This window comes from Coloeus monedula (assembly GCF_965178545.1).
Source record: "Coloeus monedula genome assembly, chromosome: 5".
NCBI lineage: Eukaryota > Metazoa > Chordata > Aves > Passeriformes > Corvidae > Coloeus > Coloeus monedula.
The window spans coordinates 17,022,393-17,046,175 of NC_138785.1; the positions used below are offsets into that span (position 1 = coordinate 17,022,393).

A 23,783-nucleotide genomic window follows, 5' to 3' on the forward strand; every position below is an offset into this window, starting at 1 on the left:
TGCTTCTTTTGAATGCAGTGCATAGGGAATGAGAAAATGTCCTCAGACTTCAACCCTGGCTGTGTATTGGCAAAGCCACTGCAGTACAGATCCCAAAATCTTTCCCTGGGGACACTCCCTTAAAAGTAACCTGGGTGTCTGTTCTTTCTGCTCAGGTTAATGACAACAGTTTTCTACTTTTTCAGTAATTATAGGTGTGTGTATGTGTAAATGTGGTGCAAATCTGTGTGTTTGGTTGGGCAAGAGGCTTAGCCAAATCCCAGCGTTTTCCATTGCTTGGGAAGGACTAGTTGTTTGCTTTCTTTCTCCCTTCTGCACGTTCCTTTTTTACCTTCTTACCTCTTCTGTCAGGCAAACGACTTTGGGCAAGGTGCTGAGAGCTCTTGGGTTTATTTCATGGGACGTTGGCTATAGCAACGATATTCTTTTGTGTCTGGGCATGCAAAGAGGGAATATTCAGCAGTTTCCAATGTAAATTAGATACCTCTGCCTAATATAAGTCTCTTTGCTTAATAGAAAATCCATAAGTCATTCATTAGCAAGTGTCACCACAATGTATTTAAACAGCATGAGGTTCATAAGCTGACATGTTTGGGACTCTCCTTACTGGTATTTTGGATTAGTTAGGATCTAGCCTGTCGTTCTGGTGCTTCAGCACCATCTGCTGGTCCCAGCCCATGTTCTAGTGGCTGTGCTCCTTCGGTGGTGTCACAGGGTACAGCAGGCCCGGGAAAATACCTTCTGCATTGTCTGTCTGCTGCTCTCCTCCAGCCTCTGCCCTGCCCACACCCTTCCAGCTGCACACTGAGGGGGAAGGGCCTCCTGGAGAGGAGGTCTGGCTAGGTTTTTCAGGATGGTTTGCTCCAGGGCCTGTTCCTACAGAGTCCAGTTCATTAACATGGAGGTAGAGAAAAGGGAAGGGGTTGCCACCTGAGGTGGACAACTTCAGTGTTGTAGTCTTTGCAAAGTGAGCTCTAGTAGAACAAATGGCTGATTAGTTAGTAAGTGTGATTCTGGAAAATGAGTTTGAAATGTTTCTCTTCAAACACATAGCTAGAGCTTAATAGCATTACATGTTTAACTGTATAGAAACTACTACTATGTTTTCTTGCTTGGTCATAACTGTTGCCCATTTCAACTGCATTTGGAAGGAAAACAAAAACCAAGAACACCATCCTAGAGTCGTAGGATTTAGAATTGAGGGCAGTCACTGTAAAGAAAATTAACTTTTATCTCCTATAATTTAACTGTTTCAAAATGGTAAACGACTAGTGTGCTTTTATGTCTCTCTGAACATTCCAAAGACCAAATAACTGATTTTTAAATTTTCTTTTCCCTGCTGTCTTGCAGGCATACAGTTGTCCCATGTGGGCACCCCATTCTTACCTGTACCCCCTGCACCAGGCCTATTTAGCTGCTTGTAGAATGTACCCAAACGTGTCCCTTCCTGTGTATCCACACAACCCCTGGTTCCAGGAGGCTGCTCCGACTCAGAACGAAAATGAAACTGCACGAGCAAACAGGCACTTTGCTGTTCAGACTGAGACCAGGTCCAACGGTCAGATTCCACAGGTTGACAGATCTCCATCACTGCCTCTGATCATCCCTTCAGCTCAGGTGTCAGAAAGTCAAGGGCAGGTCTGTGTCGAACCGGAGAATCCAGCGCAAGCTCTTCATGCGAACTACGAGGAGTCCCTAAGAGGGAAAAATATGTTCCCGCAGCCGCCCTTTGGACACAATCACTTTCTAGGAGCTGTTCCAATAGCACCTCCTTTCTTTCCTCACTTTTGGTATGGGTACCCAGTTCAGGGTTTCATTGAGAATTCAGTAGCAAGACCTAATGTTGTCTTGTCACCTGAGGACAAAGAGGCAGCAGCTGGCACCTCTGCCAACATCTATGTGAGCAAAGAATGCAGCCCTCCAGTTCCTGGAGTGAACTGTGCAGAGCAGCTCCAGAAGACCAACAGCAGCAGCAGCTCCAACACCGTCCCATTCCCAGTGGCTGCTGCAGGGACCCCGAAGGACGCTTCAGCAAGAGCACCCCAGCTGGAGCAAACCTGTCCTTCAGCTGCTCCTAAGCAGAAAACAGCTGGGCAGCAACATCGCCCTCCACAGACACAGGGCCTGGAGAGGCCGGTGGCAGGGCCCAGCATGCAGCCACTGCTGGCAGAACCTCCCAAAAACGAACTGAAACCCAGCACTCCCAGCCGGAAGGAGAAGCCTGCTAAAGGAAAAGAGTCCAAGGGCACTGGGAACGTGCAGACAGAAAGCAGGGCCCAGAGAACGAGGGAAGAGAGCTCTGAAGATGACAGTGAGGTTTCTGACATGCTGAGGAGTGGTAGATCCAAGCAGTTCTATAACCAGACTTACGGAGGAGGCAGAAGGCCTAGACCTGACAGGGGGTATTCCAGCAGGGGAGGGTACCAGTTCCAAAGAAACGAGGAGGCCTGGAAAGGACCACCCAGCAGAAGCAGAGATGATGGCTACCAGTATCAGAGAAACTTCAGAGGGCAGCCATATAGGAATGACAGGAGAAGGGCAACACTGGGAGATAATCAGAGGGGACAGCAAGCATAGAGTTTAGTGGATAATTGGAAAATTTAAGAAGCAAAAACTTATTTGAAATAGCAGTTTAAAATCTTAATTTCTTTTTAGTGAAGTTCAGTATGTTTAATTTTTGGCAAGTAAAGACTAGGAGGATGTCAAGTCCTACCACAGGGTTTTCGGGGAGATTCTAGAGTTTGTTTGGCTTAGCAGTTTTTCCTCAATGTCAAATTAGAAAAAAAAATAGGTTTAGTGTTTGATAATTCTTTTCCCCACAAAGGTTTGCGTTTGTGATAGAAGATGGGTATGTGCGTTTACTAGAGTGACAAATGACAGCATTTGATGTGATCTAGATTCTAAAATTGACAGTAACATTGCACCAAATATAAATGTATATTTTATCATACAATGCCTTAGTTCTGAACTGAGCTAAAGGAATTCTCAGCCTACTGCACTGTTGTCTCTGATATGCTTCCAACCCAAAGGCCTTTCATCTCAAAAAGAAAAAATATCTGTCAAACTTGAATGTTTTCTCTTGTGTGTTACACGTATGGCAGCCAGCTAACCCTGTGTCTTAGGTATGTTGTATATAGTTCTTTTCATAATCATAGGGTATATTTTTGAATTTTAAAAAGCATTTATTTGTTGAAATTAAAATCAAGACAAGCAGTCAAGAATACCTGTGTATGAACTGATAAGAATGGCTGTTTCCACCATGGATTCTTCTTAATGCTGGTGTGACTAGAATGGTGCCTATGCCAACTGAATAATTACAAAGACAATAAAAATGTAGATGCTATGCATTTCCAAAATAATTCTGCATCTGTTATAATAGCAGAAGTTTTTTTAATGCCACTTTAACACTAATGCACTGACAAATCCTAGATATTTTGTGAGGAGATGCATAAAGTACGTGTTACGTTTTTTTAAGTTTGTACGATTGAGCTACTGTTCAGTATTCTTTTGTTGTTGCACTGTTGATGTTTTGCATGTACAACTCCTTGCTGGAACTACTTTTAAAAGCAAGAATGGAGAGTCTCAGTGTGCTCTGCTCTTCCCTACAATTCAGAAGAAAGTGGCTTCTGCCTTATATTTTTACACTGTGTCAGAGTTCTGATGCTGTTTCTTCTGAGCCCGGTTACGATCTCTGCAGTGTTCCTGTTGCCTTTGCAGCCTGGATGTTCAGCTGTCCAGACTCGGAGAGTGCAGTGTGCACAGTATTCACTCAGCTCTGTTGCTCTGTAAAATTGAACTGTTGTGTATATTTTTATATCTCTGTAAACAGTAGTGTAGGTGATGGTACCCATTCATTGTGTCTGAGATTGTACACCCTTGGTGCGGAAACCAGATGATAGTTACATGATAAAGAGTTTGTTTTCAGATGCATGCCATGTATAAAACCCTAATTAAAATAAATGTTTTGTCTTTTCACTTGCTTTCTAAATTATATTTATGTATTTAAACCTGTTGCAATGATGTTAAATGAAGTGTTGTTCTTACAGAGCCAGCTGTAGTCAGCAGAATGATGAACAGGATGTGGCAAGCAGTGAACAAAAAGGGGCCATATACTGAATTTGCAGTTTTTGTTTGTAGGGGTAGGGGCCATGCTGAAGGCTTTTTGCTTTTTCTTTTTTTAATCTTAAATACGTTTTCATTCAGAAATTTATTCAGGATTTCAAAGAGGCAATCTTCACCTTTTCAGGTTAAGAATGAAGCAAGCACTGAGGGATTTAACTGTTGTTAGAATTGTGGTTCTCAGTTTATCTCAACTCCTTTCAAAACCATAAAGAGGGCTGCTTGTTGAGTTTACTGGTGAATTTTAAACTTGTAACTCTAGTTGTACCCCAATAATCATTCTGTCCTTGACCAGGCTCTTCGTCACAAGCTTTGTTGCAAGAATGAAGGCAGTAACACTTCTACAGAAGTTTGTTGGGAAACACTGGGGAAGAGAGGCATGGCACTAACTAGAGGGATGTGCTTTTAGAATTTGGTTTTAAAAACCAACTTTCAGCTGGGCCTACACTGCCTTGCTACTCTAGGACAGTGAAGGACTGGAAGGTGTAGATGTATTTTCTCCATTGCTGATCAAGTAAGTCTGGTTTCCTCTCTTGCTGAAAGAGCTGTAGATTGATTGGCCCAACCTTTGGCCTGGGGCATGATGTTTTAGACTGCAGGATCTTCCTGTTAATATATGCAATATTCAGCATATAATGAGCTGTGATACACAGCTTCAGGTATTTGCTGAACCACATCTTTACCTAGCCCTTATTACACGTGATTAAGAGAAAATGCACAACTCCACTCCAAGGGGAGTTAAGCTGTGAGAGGAGAACAAGCTTTAGTCAGCCTTTGGAAGTTTTTGTCTGACCAGGGTGGTGGTGTAAAGATGTATTCAATACTTGCACTTCCATTAGGGAATCCCTCTGCTGGTGTAGTACAGGTGGATTGCTGTTACAAGACAAGAGGGAGGTAATGTGTATATAATGCTCAGTACTGCCAAGGTTATGAAATAACCACGTTACTAACACACAGAATGCCTTAAAAAACAAAACCACTCCTTTCTGTAGCTTCTGGGGCAAAAATGTAAACAAAGAACAAAGCCATGTTTTCTCATAATGTTTTTCACATGCCAGTGAAGGCAGAGAACTGTTGAATGGAAAACACCCTTCCTTTTAAGATACATAGCTGACAGTTGTTTTTACATGTCTGCTTAAGTAAGCAAGGAACCTTTAAATTTCCTCTCTGGTTCCCTCAAGGACCTTACTGTATATGGAAGTAAGGTTTTAGCAAGATATTTCTTACTTTTATTTTTGTCTGTAGTAAGGATCAAGGCTTTTACTTTTTCTTAAAGTAATTCCTGCATCTTAACCTTATAAAAACTTCATGGAAGAGGAAGTTGGAAAGATGGAAAGGATGTTAGTATTTCCTTAAAATTGTTTCACAAATTATTTTCGTCTCACTAGGTCTGAGAAGATGCACAGGGGCAGATGATCAAAAAAAGATGTCGCTACCTTCTTTTAAATTCTTTGTGCTGCATCGTCTGTGTGCACTACAATGTGAGAAAAGGGGTGTGTGACATCATATACACACTTCTGAATTAGTTATTGAAGAAATTCTGCAGTGTCACAGAAGAGTTGTAAGTTAGGTGGATATTTTATTTTTGAAACCCTCATCCAGAGAGATTCAACCTTTTAGAAAGAGGAGTCGGTCCTGTAGCATGACCTTCTTAGTAAACTTCCCTCTTAGACAGAAAACAGCCTCAAAGATTTATTTTAAAATGAGGAAGTTCAGTCAGCACTTGGTACATGAGTAGGATATATTGAATTGAAAACGTCCCTTAAATTTTGAAAAATCAGAAGACCCATTTGCACAATTTCAAGGTGGTCTATTTTGAAATTTTTACACTGAAAATAGGGCTGTGTCACCAAAATATAGAAAGTGGCAGTTTTACTCAGACTAGGATGTTTACTGCTACTGTCTTGGATGTTAAATGCAGCAAAAGATTTTAAGCTCCAGAAGATTAATTTTTCTAAAACCTGATCTGAGCCATCTCATCACAGCTGTTTAGGTTCCAATATGCATGTCTAGATGTCAATTAAAAAGATGCTGGGATTCAATATTTAGTCATCCAGGAAGAAGTAGTTTCCACTCTTCTTTTGTTCCACATCCTTGGGAAGAGAAAAAAGGTCACAGTTACTTGAAGTAGTCTTTGGCAGACTTGAACATAACTGAAATAAAAGACACTTATCTAAACTACTTTCTGCTTCCCTTATTATTACTCTTACTAGTTTCACATGCTGTTTTTCCAGCACAGCAGAACTCCCATGTCAATCTTCATTTTGGTCCTTACTTTAAAACCTGGCTTCATATTAAACCACCACAGCTCCTGTAAAGGTGCTCCTCTCTTACCTTGATGGAATTGAGTTTGTTTATTCTTGGTCTGTAATTGTTGGGGTCTCTTCTAAAAGTGATTTCAAGCTGAGATAAAAACTTATTCATTCCAGCCAAAAGAGTCTGTGGACTGTTAAAAGAGAAGAATATTTTAGCTACATTTTCAGAAGTATTATACTGTACAATTACAGGCAACTTTGAGTTCCATCCTGAGTTCACTCAGAGCTGGAAATGCAAATGTGAGCTGCATTTGATATACTGGGCTGTGCTACATTTTTAGTCAAACCTTGTCTGAGAGGCTGCTGAAAGATGAGAGTAGTACCTCAGTGTGGCTTCCAGCCATGACCTTTGCATTATTTTTATTTTGTATCTACATGTGTGTGCCGGCACAACTTGCTTATATTCAAAGAAAAAAACCCCAACCCTTGCACCATAAGCAAAATCTGACAAAGATCATAACTTTCTCAGCATCAGGGTATAATTGCGATTTTTGAATTCCAATGTGTGTTCTTGGAAGGAACACCATCAAAACCAGGAGAGCAGGGGGTTGCAGACACATGGCAGACCAATGTGTTTACTTCATCTGGCTTGTGCCAAGTACTCACTGTTCTAAAACCCTGGTTTCTGATAAGGCTGCTCATCAAAAAGTCTCTGTAATCTACATGAAATTATTTACAAAAGTAGACATATCAAATGGGACAGCTTTGAAAGAGTAAAACAATGTACGCTGCACATCGCTGTCAAGACTTGCCCTTCACTACATCTGCATACAGGTACCACTAATACACTGCTTTCTTTTAATACATCTGAAAGTTATTTTCAATGAGCACACTTAACAGATGGTACTTTTTTGTTTCCTTACTATTGATGCTACTTACTTGATCTCTTCTGATTGTAATTTAGCCATTGTGCAGTTGGCTTAAGGCTGGTCTAAGCCAGGAGGTGGTCTAGTTCTTGAGGGTTTGGTTAGGTTCTCCAACCCCACCCCAGCTCTGGTCTAGCCAGCCTGTAAGTGAGAATCAATCCCATTTTCTGTTCCATGATTCAAAACCAAAGTCAGAACCCCCAGGACAGCCTTGGATGCAGCTTAAATTTCCCTAAGCAGGGATGACAATCTTGCTTACTAATCCCAACAACTCTCTTACCTGTTTGCCAGTGTGTTCTTTGAAGGAATGCCATCAAAAACAATCACACGATCAGCAAGATATGTAGCCATGATAAAATCATGTTCTACCACAAAAGCTGTTTTTTTAGCATGGAGAATGAAACTGAAATGAGGGAGAAAAAGAAAAGAAGAGAGAGTAATGTGATCTCATTGTAGTACTATTGCCAATTTCAGTTCCTTCCCCACCATGCGTACTCACCGTTTAATGACTCTGGCAGCCATCAGACGCTGTTCAGAGTCCAAATACGCTGAGGGCTCATCAATCAGATAAACATCTGCAGGTTTACCCAGACAAAGAGCTAACGCCACACGCTGCAACTCACCACCAGACAGTGTCTGAACCTGGTGGTGTGGGAAGAAACAAGGCCATGCTTAGTTCAGGTACAGGTTAAGAGTTAAGACAATTGGGATGTTGATTCAAGCAATTAATACCTCCTGGTCAATGATGTTTTCTATCTGAAGAGGTTTCATCACGTCAGTTACAAACTGGGGGTGTGTATAGGCATCTCTGATCTTCTCGTGCAGCAGCTGACGGACACTTCCCTAGCAAAAGGAAAATGTTGCTATTCAGTTTTATGCACCACAAGAAAACAAGCATAAATAGAATAAAAAAATTCTATCTAAAATAGGTAATAGATAAAAAATAAGAATAAAAAAATTTCTGTCTCTGCGTTTTGTAGCAAACACAATACTTAGTAAATAAGGCTGAAACATACCGTAGATTTAGGGCTGATTTTCTGTGGTTTGTAGCTAACATTTAGGACTGGGACCTCACCTATAAAAAACCAAAATTAATATTGTAAACAAGAGCCTTTCCAGTATCTTTAAAATAGATTTCAGCTAAGGTATTACACATTACCTCCTTCATCAGGTGTAAGTCTTCCTGCAAGCATTCGGATAAATGTTGTTTTGCCAGTTCCTAAGTTAAAATACAAGTTACAGATTAATCACTTTTTAGTAATTTAGACCTCTAACAATTAAGTCACTGATACAACAACAACAAAGACTATTTAATAAAGAATACATTTTAAAATTAGACTGCTTTGAGAACTCCTATATTAACTTCCAGCACTTACTACTTGCTTTTTCAAATGGAAGAGACATCTTAAAATGGTAAGGTTTTAAAATGGGGTAACAGACAAACAATGATATTGTTAACACACGGTAACTTCACCTCTCTAGTCAGGGGACTCATGGTGTGATGTCTTCCCCAGGTAACAAGCAGCTCAACCTGACTCAAACTCAATAATTCTGAAGCTGGGCTCCCAAAGTGAAGAAGGGCTTTAGGAGCATATTCAAGGTGGGAGAAACAGTTTCCAACATAAATTGCACTCACCATTTTCCCCTAACATCACCATAATTTCAGAATCGGTGAATTCTCCAGCTACTATGGATAGTTCAAACTCTCCCATCTTTTTTTTCATTCCTGGATATTTGTACATACACATCTTTTTAACCTCTTCTTCGTTAGCTGTCTCAGCTACTTTAAATACCAGAGATGCATCTCGAAACCTTAGATTTTCTGTTGGAACATAGCCATCTAGGAAAATGTTTATGCCTATGATGGGAGGAAAAAAGATCATTAAAAAAGGTCTGTAACAAAGTAAAACAAGATGAATTTCAATTCCTGGCTGTAAATTCCATTCAGGTAAGGAGAATTCTGGAATTTAAATGGCACGGTAAAAGAAGCAACAAGACCTCCCCTTCTTAAAGTGTGCATAAAGTGTGAATAAAGAAAACCCTTACTAAATTACAGAATGGCTGTAGCAGCTCTTCCTGAAAACCCACAGTTAGTGATGTGTGTGGGGCTTAAAAGAACTACTGCTGTTGGGCCCATTCTCTCAAAACCAGTTTTTACTGAGCTCAATACTACAAGTGGGGTCAATTCAGATGAACAATATGTACCTCTGCACTGTGCAAACTGTCTCCTGACCTTTCTCTACTAATAAGGTCTTTTGTGTAACTCCACTGTTTACGAAACGCCTACAAGTATCAAAATGATGTCCATAGCAAGAGAAAAAGGGCATTTCATAATTAAGGCTTTTGGGCTGAGTTATAAATTTAGAATCATGTAACACAGAAATTCTGCAGAAAATCAAACAGTAGATTTTCATTGCTGAACTGTAACAGGAAGAGGACAAGTTTATACAACAGACAATTGGCATTTTGCGGTCTTTTTTGGTTATGCTTAAAAGGAGAAATACGGCAAGAATTACCTTCTCTTACGCTGAAAGGCATGGTAACAACACCATAAGCACTTGGCACACCATACAGGCAGCAGATAAAGTCAGAGAGATAATCTAACACACTTAGATCATGCTCTACAACAATAATGTACCTGAAAAAGATCCAGAGAGATGCTTTTTTACTTCAGTGCAAAACATTTTTCCTTTTTTCTTACTCTAGTCTTGCGTAAACAAGAGCTATCAACACGATTTTTAGTTAACATGGTTTCTTCACTTTATACTATAAAAGGAGAGAGTTCAAATCCCTAACAAGCATTTTTTAAACTGTCCAATAAACTTGTAAATGACAAATTGAAAGCCCATCTTCAGTGTAAACTGGCAGCTTCTTTATGTAAGTAAGTGGAAGCATATTGATTGATTTGAGTGAAAAATACTTAGCACATTTTAAGAAAATAAAAATCTTTGTGAGGAAGGGATGAAACAGCAACATTCAGGTGGAAAGTAACCACCAATGTTTTCCCATCCTTATTACAAAATTCTGAATTGAGACAAGAAACTACAGGAAGTAAGTTTCCAAAATGCAAAAGAATAGAATATGACTGGCTTGGAATATTTGAAACATGTTAGTATACCATACTGAGAAGTAAGCATTTCTAAGGAGATGGACTGGATGTTTCTTCCCTCTGTGAACAGGCATGCATTATTACAGTCTAGCAAAACATTTGAAGCTTGTATTTACCTGTCAGGGTTTATCAGCGACCGAATAGTAATGGCAGCCTTCAATCGCTGCTTGACATCCAAGTAGCTGGAAGGTTCATCAAACATGAAGCTAATCCCAAAAGGAGGAGTGAAGTCTTAGTGAATGCAAGCTTTCTACTTATTCAAACATAATATTAACATTTCAACCATTAAATACATGGAAATAAAAAAATTATCATTATTTATACTGAGAAAGGGAGACAAAAAATGAGAATTGTGCACACCTGCCTTCATTCTCTGTAGACTGTCATCTGAAAGTGAGTTAAGTATTACTTTGTCATGAGCTCTGACAAAGTTACCAAAAGTTACAAGAAATCAGCAGTTAGGAGTCCCATGCACTCATTCTGAGTTACCTTAATTTAACATGAACTGAAAAGTGCAGAAATACTTTAGAAGAATGAAGAAGGACATATTCCAAAAAGAGAAAACTGAACAAGGAAACTCACTTGAAACTCACACCAACCAACCAAAAAAACAGCAGCCCAAGCAGAACAAAACCAACCAACTAAAACCTCATCAAAGCAAAAAACCCAAAACCTCATAACTCTTCTGATTTTGCTTTCCTGGTCCCAAGGAGTCAGGAAACAGCATAGATTAGACACTGATTTCCTGCTTGCAAGACAGGAGAGGAGGGACACAAGTTCCAAGAGGTGGGGAAGCAGCTGAACCTTTCTCATTCAGAGAGGCTGAGACAGGTGTGCTGTCCAACAGGATATATTTAGGTGGGATTAGGGAGAGGTTATGAAGTTGTGATGCTGAAATTTAACACTAGCTTCTGAAATCAGCTATTTCCACTCAGGTAAATAAAAGTATGCAAAATCCAGAGATTATACATGAACTAAATATGGCTTTCAGCTGATGAGCTGGCAAAAGTTTTGTTTTTTTTAAAAATCCTTTTAAAACTTTATTTAATAATTAATAAATACTTTTCAATGTTTCAAACAGAAGTATTATTATTAAGTGTAAATTCGAGGACCATATTCTGAGACAGATTATTAGAAGCAACGTGTAACAGAAGTAAATTAAACATACATATCAGCCTTCTGAATGCAAACAACTGCACAAGCAAATCTCTGAAGTTCTCCTCCTGAAAGGTCCTCAACATTTCTTTCTTTCAGATGTGTTAAGTCTGCAAATAAGTGGTTAATTTTAGGTATGTTATAACCAACACAACAATCCATATTTTTATTACCTACAGAAACATGTATAAAGATAGCAAGCATTCTACACAGAGGAAAAGAAAACAAAGGAGAATAAGCATTCAGTTTATACAGTATCAGTATCATACTGCTAATACTATGTCACAGCAAGCTATGGCTTCTCTGCAGCATTAACTGCATGGCCACTTCTTATCATTACATTTCTATTTCTTTTTCCACCACATATTTGGTAAAGACTTCTGGCCCTAAAAAGAAACTATACCAGGTTTGAAAGTGTTTGTTGTCAGACTTGGCTGAAGAGTTCTGGTTTTCAGGAAAATCAAGTCCCTCAAACCTTACAGCAGAAGGGTGAAGCCAGTATTTTCTAGGCAGTTTAATGAACACTGCATTTCAAGAATAGATTGTGTCACTAATAAATTGAGACTCAAAGCCCATGTTCTTGGTGGCACAATGGCAGCCCCACTTTTACCACCCAGTTCTGCCAAAGAGAATCCTATTGTGAATTTAGCAACAACTAAATTCAGTAACAACCAAACATAAAACACATACAAAACATCACCAGGGCTGAACTATGCAGATGTTCTTATTAGTTATATTAATCTCAGAAGTCAGTGTTACTCCTACTATAATTAGATGTATATAAGCTTTGGGGGGAGTGTGGTACACTAGGATAATACTTTCTACATGCAGTGGTTCTCCCAAGGGGGATGCTAAGATTTTGCCACACTTGTGAGCAAGCAAGAGCAGCAGATGTTAACTGGAATTTTTCCATATTTAAAAATAAGCACTTTCTACTATGAAACAGAAACTGCATTACATTCTGTTAACTAGCATGTATCAATTAGTTTGCCTTTGCCACCAGGAAGTATTATTTGTGTTATTTAGCCCTAGGCTTTACACTAAAGCACCTTTACTTTTTCTCTGGGTTTTTTTTGTATAATTTACGTATATAATTTTTTTTGGTATAATTTACATGTTCTATCACATTCTGGTAACTTGATTGTTTCAGTAAATACAAGCTTCTCAACTGCTTTAAAATTTGACTGTACAAAATTACTTACCAAGCTGCTGACATACAACAGTTTGTGTCTTAGTTTCATCCTTCCTATCCAGAATTGATCCCACTGTTCCCTGCATGATAGATAATAAAGAACAAAACAAACAACATAAAATATTTCAGACAGCTCTGAATTATGCTGCTAAATAAAACCTTTAATCACAAGAGAAGTACTACAGAAGAAGCTCCCAGCTTTCTATTAACTTGTGAAAGGTCTCACCTTTGCAGCTTTAGGGATCTGGTCCACGTACTGAGGTTTAATGATAGCTTTAAGGTCATCTTCCAGGATCTTGGTAAAATAATTTTGTAATTCGGATCCTCGGAAGTAAGTCAAAATTTCTTGCCAGTCAGGTGGATCCTGTGACAAAATTAAAGCCTGGGTTTACTTATACCATTAAAAGCATAATAAGAAACCCTAATTTTAAATTCCAACCAATAAGGCAAAATAGAATATGCTTGTAAGTTAACAAACAAAAAAACCCTCCAAAAACATTCTAAAAACAAAGTTCAGAGATTTTTTCCAGGTATCACTAGCCTTAAAAAAAAAAAAATTAGATTTGCACAGTTAAGAATCTACTGAACTGAAACAACTTCATGGGGAAAATGACAGCATGGATTAGAGTACTACACTACAGCTAATCCAAAGGAAAAGGACTGGAACGATAAAAGCACAAGCTTGCACAGAAGATGCAATAAAATTTGGTAATTTTCTCTGCTTCTAGCAAACATTTCCAAGGAAAAAGAATGAGAAGACCAAGGAAAAATGACAAGCTGAAAAAGAAAGGGACTATTCAAAGCATTCACCCAGGAAAAGTTCCCCCTTGCACAGTGTACTACTCTGAGGGGTGCTGAGTTAATTACTTTGATGATAAACAGTATGGAATCAGATTGACACAGTCATATTTCCAAACCAAGCAAATACACAGAGGAAATGCTCCATCAGTTTTAGAGCAGAAGCAACATGGAAGATTCAATTCATACCACATGTTTCTGTGGTCATACTGATACGGCTCCTTCACAGCAAAGTCTGATTTTGGAAGCATGGTAATTCAATTGAGTACACATTCAGAAAGTCAAAAGTTTTGCTATTTCTGCAATACTACCACCTGAAACAAGAAGTCCACAAAATAATATAAAACAAACTTGAAAGAGAATGTATCTGGGAAATGATTATTTCTTTGCAGCTTTAGGTGGCCGCCATGAAATGAATAGTTTATCAAAACATTACTCTTTCAAGTAAAGAAACTGCTGAAGAAAGTTTGAACACACTTGTTCTTACAAGTGCTTATTGAAGGACAAAAGTGTCCATCAGAATTCAATTGTCCCTGTGCAATTTGAAGGTAAGAAACTGATATCTGAAATACTTATAAGACGAGTACTAATAGTAGTTATTTATGCCTTTTCTTTAACAGTATTTACTTTTTGGAGTAGTGCTAGGTAAAGAAGCCCTGGTATTTTGCTCACTGGCTGCAGTTTGACTTGGCATACATACATAGGAAAATGGATTATGAATTCCCATGAATACCAGCAGTTACAAGTTGTTGTAAGTCTGGTTCTCAAAAAATCTTATCTCTAAGTAACTAGCAACATGAAGAAACTAAGGATTTTCAGAGCTCAGTATTAAACTGTACACTGGAAAATATCTTCAACCACAGCTTACGTACTAACAACATACTTTATGAGAAATCCTCCTCAAAAGAATCAAAGATAAAAATGCCTAAGAAATCACAAGTGTACATGGCAAGTGCTCATAGACCCTAGAGCTATTCAGATAAAAACAAAGTTAACTTAGAAGAAACTCCAAAACTTGAGCTATGGAAATCCCTCCCGGGAACAGGTAAATTGTGCAGGGAGAAAAACTTGACATTTTTTAAAAGACTGGTATTAAAAAAACTCCAAGCCCTTAAGTGTGACTTCAAGACAGAAACCTACCTCTGATATTTATCTTCTGCGAGTTATAGTTATAATTAGTATCCTGATCTTTCTTGAGAGATACACGCAATTTGCAAGAAAGCCTTTGTTAACAATAACCTTCTACTACTGTTCCTGTGTGGAGTAGGTCACTGGCTGTTAACAGGGAAAGTGCCAAGATCCACACAAATACAAAAATTCAGTCCAATTATATAAACACAGCTATCTAGAATGCCAACTCCATTGCTGATACATACATCATATTTTCCAAGATTTGGCTTCTGTTTTCCTGCTAAAATTTTCAAGGCAGTTGATTTTCCAATACCATTGGTTCCAACCAATCCCAGCACTTCACCTGGACGAGGGATAGGCAACCTGTACACAACATTGATAACTTTGTGTTATATTAATGTCATCAGACACCAACATTAAATGGTCAAGTAAATGTTACAAGTCATTTTCAGATTTCTCATTATTACAGCCCACTTTGTTAACTTGCAAATATCTAACTCAAATAATATCAAATTCCTTACAAATAGAAGACCATAAGAAATATTTAAGGGTAGTCTGTTTTTAAATAGGGGCTCTGTAAAATAATCCCTTACACTTTATTTCATTATAATACCTTTTACTAAGAAAAAGGTAATTAACATTCTAAAAGGAAGCTACTGGAAATAAGAAACAAGAACACTTGGATGTGCACTATGTTGGATTTTTTGTCTCTGTTACATTGATATTTGAAAAATAAAATACCTGTGAAGTTTGAAGGCATTGGCACAGTATCTATGCGTTGTTTCTTTCTCCAGGTTGCTAGGTAAGTTAACAATTGACAAAGCTGCAAAAGGGCATTTCTGGAATTGAAATAAAATAGAGATTATTAGTGCACACAACAATTTATTAACAAAAGACTATGTTTTATACTGCACCCAGCTGTGCATTTGCATTTTTACATGGACTTGTCCCAAATTTTCTTTACATGATCAACATGCCAAGGAAGTTCTATACCACATTTTTCAAATTAATAGTCAGCAATTTAGACTGTTGGTCTACAATACAAATAAGGCACACTGCACATATTCTCCACCTCTTTCAAAAAACCATCATTCTGCTGCTGTCTACAGACACAAACAAGAAACCCAAACAAAGCTAAGCAAAAACAAAGCCACAACAAAACCCACACCCTGCAACTCAACCAGTTCAGTCAAGTGACGCAGTTCTTAACTTTCTGTGAACAGCAGCAGTTAACTTGGTCTGATCAGTCCAGGAAAGAAAACTGCTTTTTCAAGTTAACAGTATGCATTACTAAATATAATATCAAAATAAGGAACATTTAGCACTTTAAAAAAAAGCAGTTTAACATTTACCTTGATGCAAATACCACAACCAATACAAAGTGTTTCTGAAATCCATGCTATTTTGCTCTGTGATGTGACTTCTATGCAAAGTTTTCCTGGTGAAAAAAATTAAGATAAGGTCAATAAAGTTTCTGGTGAATCAGAACTCCTGCCTACTAAATTCCACAGAGGAACATGCAACTGATGAATGTTCAGTGCAGCTTTAGATCATCTAAAGGGTTGAAAAGTGTCATTATTACTAAGAATTGTTCATGCTTTCAGTGATATTTCTAAAGGTTTTATGAAACAAAACCTTGAATGATACACAAAAATCTAGCAATTATAAAAAGCTCATTCCTCCTAGTAGAAATTGATTTGAATTGTCTCCAATTGCTTAAATACTTTGTTACATTGTATCTTACCCATTCGAACCACAGGACAACTCTTCTTGCATTCCTGACGACATTTCTTTGGCTTACACTTGTCATGGTTGACTATAGCAATTCTTGTTAATTTGTCTGCCATAATGCACAATTTAGGGTTAAACACATACACCAATTATGACAAGGAGTAGTGGGAGTCTTCCAGACCTTATGGGAAAAAAAAGAGAAAAAAGCCCCATGTTACTGACAGTACAGAGAACAGACATGTCCTAAGTTATTACTAGTGGAGTGCAGAGATGAAAAACACAAAATTAATTGATTTTTTTCCTCCTTTAAGCAACGTGGCAAACAGAGCAAAGTCAGAGATACAAATAACAAGGATACTGATGCATAGATAACTGCACAAATTTTTAACATCAACTTTCCATCCCATTACTATTTTTCCAGTATAAAAATAAAATTGTGATTATATCTAAAAATGGATTTGTTTCCAAAAAAAGCATATTGTAGTAAGAACGTAAGTAAGAATCTATACAGCTGCAAAGTCTAGTTTCACAAGCTGCCTTGTGTAAAGCACCCTTGTTCACACTGTCAAACTGTGACTACAACTATTACTCCGAGAATATAACTAGAATTTACATTTACAAACTGTGTGCCAATATTCTGTATTAAAGGATTAAAACAGTGTAAAATGTAAACTAGTTTTCAAAGTGAAAATTGTAATTGCATATAAAAAGTAAAGCAGGCAATGTGAGCAGACATACACGATGACGTTTGATTCTGTAATCTCGAGTTTCATTAGTATTTAAATAACTACAGTTACATTCTGCACTTCCTAATATGGTATCAATGCCTATAATAAATTTCAATAAAAATAAGTAAAATTCTTTATAAAGAACATTGAAAGGGTCTGCAAAAGGATGTGGCCAAGCCGGATGCATAGGCAGAGGATCAGTAAGGCCAAATGCTGGGTCCTGCCCTTGGGTCACAACAACCCCAGGCAGTGCTACAGGCTGGGGCAGCCTGGTGGAAAAGGACCTGGAGGTGCTGGTCAACAGTGACTGAACATGAACCAGCTGTGCCCAGGGGGCCAAGAAGGCCAATGGCACCTGGCCTGCATCATCAATAGTGTGGCCAGCAGGACCAGGGCAGTGACTGTCCCCTGTACTGGGCACTGGTGAGGCTGCACCTCGAGCGCTGTGTCCCGTTCTGGGCCCCTCAGTGCAAGAAGGACACTGAGGTGCTGGAGGGAGTCCAGAGAAGGGCAATGGAGCTGGGGAAGGGGCTGGAGCACAGGTCTGAGGAACGGCTGAGGGAGCTGGGGGTGTTTAGAAAGGGAGGCTCAGGAGAGCCCTTATCACTGGCTACAACTGCCTGAAAGGAGGGTGTACCAAGGCGGGGGATTGGACTCTGCTCCAAAATAACAAGAGACGACAAGAGACAGGACAAGAGGAAACAGCCTCAGATTTAACCAGGGGAGATTTAGATAGGATATTAGGAAAAATATCTTTGCTGAAAGGTGGACAAGCACTACAACAGGCAGCTCAGGGAAGTGGTGGTGTCACCATCCCTGGAGGCATTTTAAAAGACATGTAGATGTGGCACTCAGGGACACAGGTTAGGGGGCAGTGCTGTGCTAATGGTGGGACTCAATTACCTTGGAGATCTTTTCCAACCTAAAAAATTCTGTAATTCTGTGGAGTACAAGATGATTAAATATTCCTGAAATAACAAATAAATGCATGCAAAGATGTGAAATTACAACTTGTATCCTACAACCCTCTCTTTCCTTGCTTAGCTTTTTTAATGTACATTGACAAGCACGGGATAGTACTGGGACTTCGTACAGCTGCAGCAAATGAAGGGAAGGGCAGAGAATTTTACATTTAAGTCTTGACAGGTAAAAAAGGTGCAATGTGTTTTAAAGTACATTCATATTTCCATTACTATACTCACTCACAGTACTGAAAATAACAGTAATAATAACTTTTGTGTTCCTTTGAACAAGGCACGCCTAAGGACAACTCCCTTCAGCTCCAGAACAACAAAGACAACTGAATTATGAGGGTCTTGGAAGATTTTAAGATATTACAGATGACATACAGGGTTTTTGGTCAAAAAATGCCATAAAGTACAAAGCATTTCCATCTCACCACCACTAAATAAAGGGATGGCAGCCCTACAGATGGTGCATGTTCAAAACCATTTCAATGCAGTATCAGTAGTTCAGTGATATAATTGGGAAAAAGTCTTGAAATACTTCAGGTTTCCACACAGTCCAAAGGTGCAGTTGCATCCAAAGGACTCCAACATTTCTAATTAAAGAAAGTATTTTCTGTTGGATGTCCAGTTCACCTTTGCTTCACCAAACCAAAGTATCCTGCAGTGGTTTACAGACTGTATTTATTTCATAAGGCTACTGGATGAAGAAAGGTTGTGACTGGCAAACTCCTGAAGGAAGCAAGAACCAAATAGGTGTATGGCACATTTATCATGTTAAACTCTACTCTTCCATAAGCTTCAGTTGGAAGGAATCCTCCAGATATTACTGCAATATGAATGAAAAGAAGATGGACATCTAACACTCAGCAAAGGTCAGAAAAGCAGATGTTACTGTATCCTTTAATCCATTACTACCATAGTTACGAATAATTTAAGTGGTTCCTTTTAAAAGTGGTAGTGTTATTCCTTTATTAAATTTCCAAAGTATTTTAAAACTAATGTCAAAAATATTCTTTATCAGCTATAAATGAATGTAACTACTAGTCACGCTGCCAACCTTATTGTGCTAGTTTCTACTTGTATTTCATTTTCTTACTTTACTATTTTAAATTTCCTAAGGCAGAAAGTCCTATTAACACAGCTGATGTTTTCAAACAAACGACTGAATATTAAAAAAAATAATTAAAATTTATTTAACAGTTCTGTATTGTCAGACCAGACTGACAAAGTAGGGCTGAACATTGAAATGACATCTGCAGGCCAGGCCAACAGGCATGGAATAATGAGTCTGCAGTTCTCACTTTAATACATGAGAAAACAAGAAACTGAAAGCCTTACTTTTAAGGACTATAAAGCTGTCTGAGTCAGGGTAATTTTCTTGGGGACAGATACCGGTTATTGTCATTATTTCAAATAAAGATACATTCTCTGGGAAGACATCCCAATGCTTTTCATTAAAATCCTGCAGTTTACAGTGCAAAGAGTATTTGGGGGTGAATCACTCCCTCTCTGTTTTCCCAGGGGAAGTGCCTAACCTGGGTCAGCCCTTTCTCCAAGGCCTGAGCAGACAGACAGACCACTGGCTCTAAGCAGCAGTGAACCAGTTCCGTGGGTTCCACAGGCGAGCTCCAGAAGACAAACCTGCTGTGGCTCAGCAGGCTGCCCTCCCCAGCCCCCCAAACCCTGCTCGAGGTTCCTGCTGAGCAGTGCCGAGAGCAGCCCAGACGTCTCCCCTCAGCCACGCCTCCTTCCAGCTCGGGCTTAGCCTGAAGCTGCAAAGCAGAGGAGTGGGACGGGGCTGCTCTCAAACACCAAGGCAAGTATGGCTTAAAACAAGCAATTCTTGCCAACTTTCTCAGCAAGCTTTGCACAGTCTTGGCAGGTTAATCAGACTGAAGTTTACACTCACTGCTGAAATCAGACTGTGGTTGGTAAGCAATCAAACAGCCCAAGTTTGGGATTTTTTCCTAATTCTAACTTACATGGGAAAATGCCCATCTGTGCTGAATAGTTTTGAAGGGGTCACAGACTGAAGTATGTACACTAAGCATTTATTAGAGTACTTGGTGGGGGGAATAGAAGCAATGAAGCAGCATGGAGACACACACTCCTCCCACTTTGCTCCCATCTACCTGACGGAAGTGTCAGTTTATCCAAAACTCTCTGGTGGTCTTAACCATTTTCAGAAAAAAAAATATTTGTGACTCCTGTAACTTCTGCAATATTTTCAGGACTGTGCTGATGTCTACAATGACAACTGTCCACGACAGAAAATAATAATTTCTACTTAGAACTCAGAAACAAATAAACAAACTGTCCAAAACCAGACTGAACTCAAGTTACATATTCACATCCAGTTAGCTGAGTGGCATTTGAATTATAGGATGGTCTGATTCCAAAGAGCAGAAGTAGAACTCTCAGGGCACTGAACACAGATTAGCAATGTTACAGAATAGCACACCTGCAACTGTGCAGTACAGTCAGCAGTTTAGGGGCAGGAGAAACTGGTACTCAGAAGCATTTGACTTCATGACTGCACTCCTCCTTTCCATTTCAAGAAGAACAGAATAAACAACAGAGTATGAAAATATTAATTTACTACTAACTACCAGACTAAAGAGTTGCTTTGGATTAGTGAATGATGATGGAGTAGCAGCAGAAAATCTTCCCAGAAAGGACTGACAACACAGGTGAAACAATGAGAGAATGACTAAAACTTCTGGCTAGAGAAAAAAAGATGGTATAAAAACCTTGGCAGTATCACTTGTTGAAGCCAAAAGCTGTATATTATGTTCAATTATGTAATTTAATACAAAAAAATCAAACATGTCTAAAAATAAGACACAAAACATGTTATCACAAGCATTTTGAGTCAGCATTCTTAGGCTGTCTGACACAGCTGCTGCACACCCTGACACACCAGATTACAAAAAAAAAAAAAAAGCAGCACATGTGCAGATCTTGCTATCTGTCACAGAAGGCAACAGCCATGTACGATCTGTAGAACAAGTGCAATGTGCTTGCATAATAATATTTATTTCTTTCACAGGCATTAGAGCTAAATTAGAATCCACTAAGTCGAGGCAATTATGAGTGAGAAGGATTTGAAATTGCACTGAATTATTCAGACTTAAAACAAAGAAAAATTAAAACATTAAAAGTAAACGAAGCCTGAAACAGAACCAGAGACTATTCAATGAAAGATGTGAAAGCAAGGTCTGGGTTCAGAATTGTGTCATACTTTAGTTGCTTTGCATAAAAACAGTGAACATTTTATAAAATTATATCAGACCTCAGAGAGAAATGCTGTGGAAAGAAGAGAGGATGAGCAGCATTTCCACCTGCCATTGAAAACAAGCTCAAGAATTGCCTATTAATTCCATTGCTGATGTACTGACTACATACAGTCCATCATAACAAGAAGAAGAAAGTTAAGAACTAGAAAACCCAAAGAAAATTTAAATGAAAAATAAAACAGATTTTCAAACTGCATATGGGAGATCACTACATCTATAAGATTCAAAGCAGAAACAATAGTAAATGATCCAAGAACAAACAAAATCTGCCAAGAATTAAGAACTAGTGTATACTTAAGGTTTTGACATTAGTTTTAGAAACTGAGGCAATGTAAAAAAAGTTTAGACATGCCTAAATTTCCCTACTGTATTAAATCATTATGTTACTCATAAGACACAACATGAATAAGAAAATAGGATGCTAACATGAAAGCATATGGTCAAATATACTGACGCTGCACAACGAGTGGGTGTGTTTAGCTTGTGCTGAGCAGTATTAATTATCACTCAATCTTTAACATTTCCCCTTAATGTGAAGTGAAATGTGTGAGAATGAAACCATAAATTAGCACTCTAATGATAATGAAAGAATTTCACGACCACTGGTTTAGGACTGCAGTTTAGGGAAGGAACCACAACAGGGAAACTTAAATTAGGGCGTGAAAACTGTCACAGGAACATGCAGGTGAAACATCCATGTGCATTCCAGGGAGGAAACACCACCATGGTCCTTGAGAAAATCCCTGCCGACTTCTTCTTTTGTTTTTACACATACCTCGTAGGAAATGGCCTTACCCTACTATCTTATCGCACCTGCAAGAAGGCTTGATCTCCTCACCGCCCCACAAGCACCCACGTGGATATCAGCTTCTCCCAAAAGAAGGCAAAATACGGCTTTCCCCCCCACCCGAGGAGGAAGTTCCCCGTTTCCACAGGAGCAAAATGCCGGCGTTCCCTTTCCCAGAGGCAGGCCGCCACCACCGCAAGCAGGCGAGGATCCCGCGCTGTATCCATAGGGAAGCCATTCCTGCGGCCGGGAGCAGCAGCAGCAGCAGCAGCAGGGACGGCGCTCTCTGACCCCGGCTGGCACAAAACCCGAGGCGTCTGGGATGACGTACCGCGTGTGCAGGCAGTGCCGGCCCGGGCCGTGCCCACGCCGGCAGCGAGCCCCGATTCCCGGGAGCCTCCGGCCCTAAGGCCCGGGCGGGGCGCGGTCGAGCCGACCCTTCTCCCACGGTGGATCGGGCGAGGCCACCACGCAGGCCAAGCCCAGCGGCGGCGGCCAGGCCAGCAGCACGGTATGAGGAGAGGGGCCCCTGCCCTACCGCCTCCATTCCCGTGCGGGAAGGTCGGAATTCCCCCCGGCGTTACTTACCGGGAGCTGTGAGGGGGCAGAGGCGGGGCGGGGGGAGGAGGGCTGGGAGCGCGCGCGGCGCCGTCGGGCCGCGGCGGGGGAACGGCGTCCGGTGCTCCCGCACGCGGGCCCGCGCGCGCAACGTGCTCGCGCCGCCGCCGCCGCCACCCGGCCAAGATGGCCGTCGGGCCTGGGAGGCGGGGTCTGGGCGCGCGCCACGGAGGGGAGGGGAGGGGAGGGAAGGAAGGGCGGTCCTCGCCATGGAGACCTCGAGGGCGGCCGTGCGGAGGGAGCGCAGCCTGTCGGGACGCTGCGCGGGAGGCACCAGCCGTCCCGGTTCCCCAAGCCTGCCCTGCGAGGGTCGGCCCCGCTCCGAGGGGAGCCCCCGGTTCGGCACGGCGCGTTCTCAGGACAGAAAGGTCTTGCTGGCTTCTATCTCCACTGGGTAGATGATCACGGGCAGCAGCAGCAGTTAGAACGGCTGCTTCTTTCCTCAAGGATAGGTGTTGCCATTCCCTTTCACGACCGCAGATTCGGCATTAGGAACCAAGCTCCAAAATCGGATCCGCCCGGGGACTGATACAACGCGAAAGGTACCAAGATAGAATGGTCTTGCTGGCCTTTACCTGCCCTGGGCAGCTGTCATCTGCACTTGGAATACTGGGGCTTTCACTCCCATCGGGAAGAACTGTCACTCTCTTTCAGGAGCCCATCACCTCAATAAGGGTACCACTCCCAGTAATAATTATGTCCAAGGATTTGCTCCCTCACAAGGGGTGCCACGACACCAAGCTCTTGCTGGCCTTTACCTGACCTGAGCAGCGTGTCATCTGCATCTGAAACTCTAGGACTACGCGCTTTCCTTCCCCTGGGGAAGCACTTCCAAGAGACCACCTCGGGAACTTGGGTTCCGTAGCCAACACCGAATACATCCCAGGATCAGTCCCACGCCGGAGGAGCCGGGCTGCGGCGCTCCCTCCGGTCCCGCCCTGCCCCGCCCCGCCCGGCGCGTTGTGTGAGG

At 40.5% G+C, this 23,783-nt stretch overlaps 3 protein-coding genes across 7 annotated transcripts in view; 2 read left to right on the plus strand and 1 right to left on the minus strand.

Moving 5' to 3' along the window:
- Positions 1-3,975, plus strand: part of OTUD4 (OTU deubiquitinase 4) — a 29,139-nt gene extending 25,164 nt beyond the window's left edge. For all 5 annotated transcript variants that reach the window (XM_082281543.1, XM_082281544.1, XM_082281546.1 and 2 more), the window contains one exon: positions 1,351-3,975. In XM_082281543.1, the coding sequence (XP_082137669.1) occupies positions 1,351-2,577 (1,227 nt within the window). In that variant the 3' untranslated portion in view covers positions 2,578-3,975. The remainder of the gene's footprint in view (positions 1-1,350) is intronic.
- A 1,818-nt stretch (positions 3,976-5,793) lies between these two features.
- On the minus strand, positions 5,794-22,946 carry ABCE1 (ATP binding cassette subfamily E member 1). Its single transcript, XM_082281548.1, has 18 exons — positions 22,784-22,946; positions 16,430-16,597; positions 16,038-16,123; positions 15,427-15,524; positions 14,931-15,048; positions 12,983-13,120; positions 12,767-12,836; positions 11,578-11,674; positions 10,526-10,615; positions 9,817-9,938; positions 8,937-9,158; positions 8,460-8,519; positions 8,317-8,375; positions 8,033-8,143; positions 7,800-7,942; positions 7,581-7,703; positions 6,454-6,565; positions 5,794-6,212 (listed from the first exon to the last, which is right to left on the minus strand). The coding sequence occupies exons 2-18, from the start codon at positions 16,530-16,532 to the stop codon at positions 6,165-6,167; spliced, it is 1,800 nt and encodes a 599-aa protein (XP_082137674.1). The 5' UTR covers positions 16,533-16,597; positions 22,784-22,946; the 3' UTR covers positions 5,794-6,164.
- ANAPC10 (anaphase promoting complex subunit 10) overlaps positions 22,544-23,783 on the plus strand; it is a 36,887-nt gene continuing 35,647 nt past the window's right edge. The window contains exon 1 of the mRNA XM_082281550.1: positions 22,544-22,706. The gene's annotated coding sequence lies outside the window, so the exon portion shown is untranslated. The remainder of the gene's footprint in view (positions 22,707-23,783) is intronic.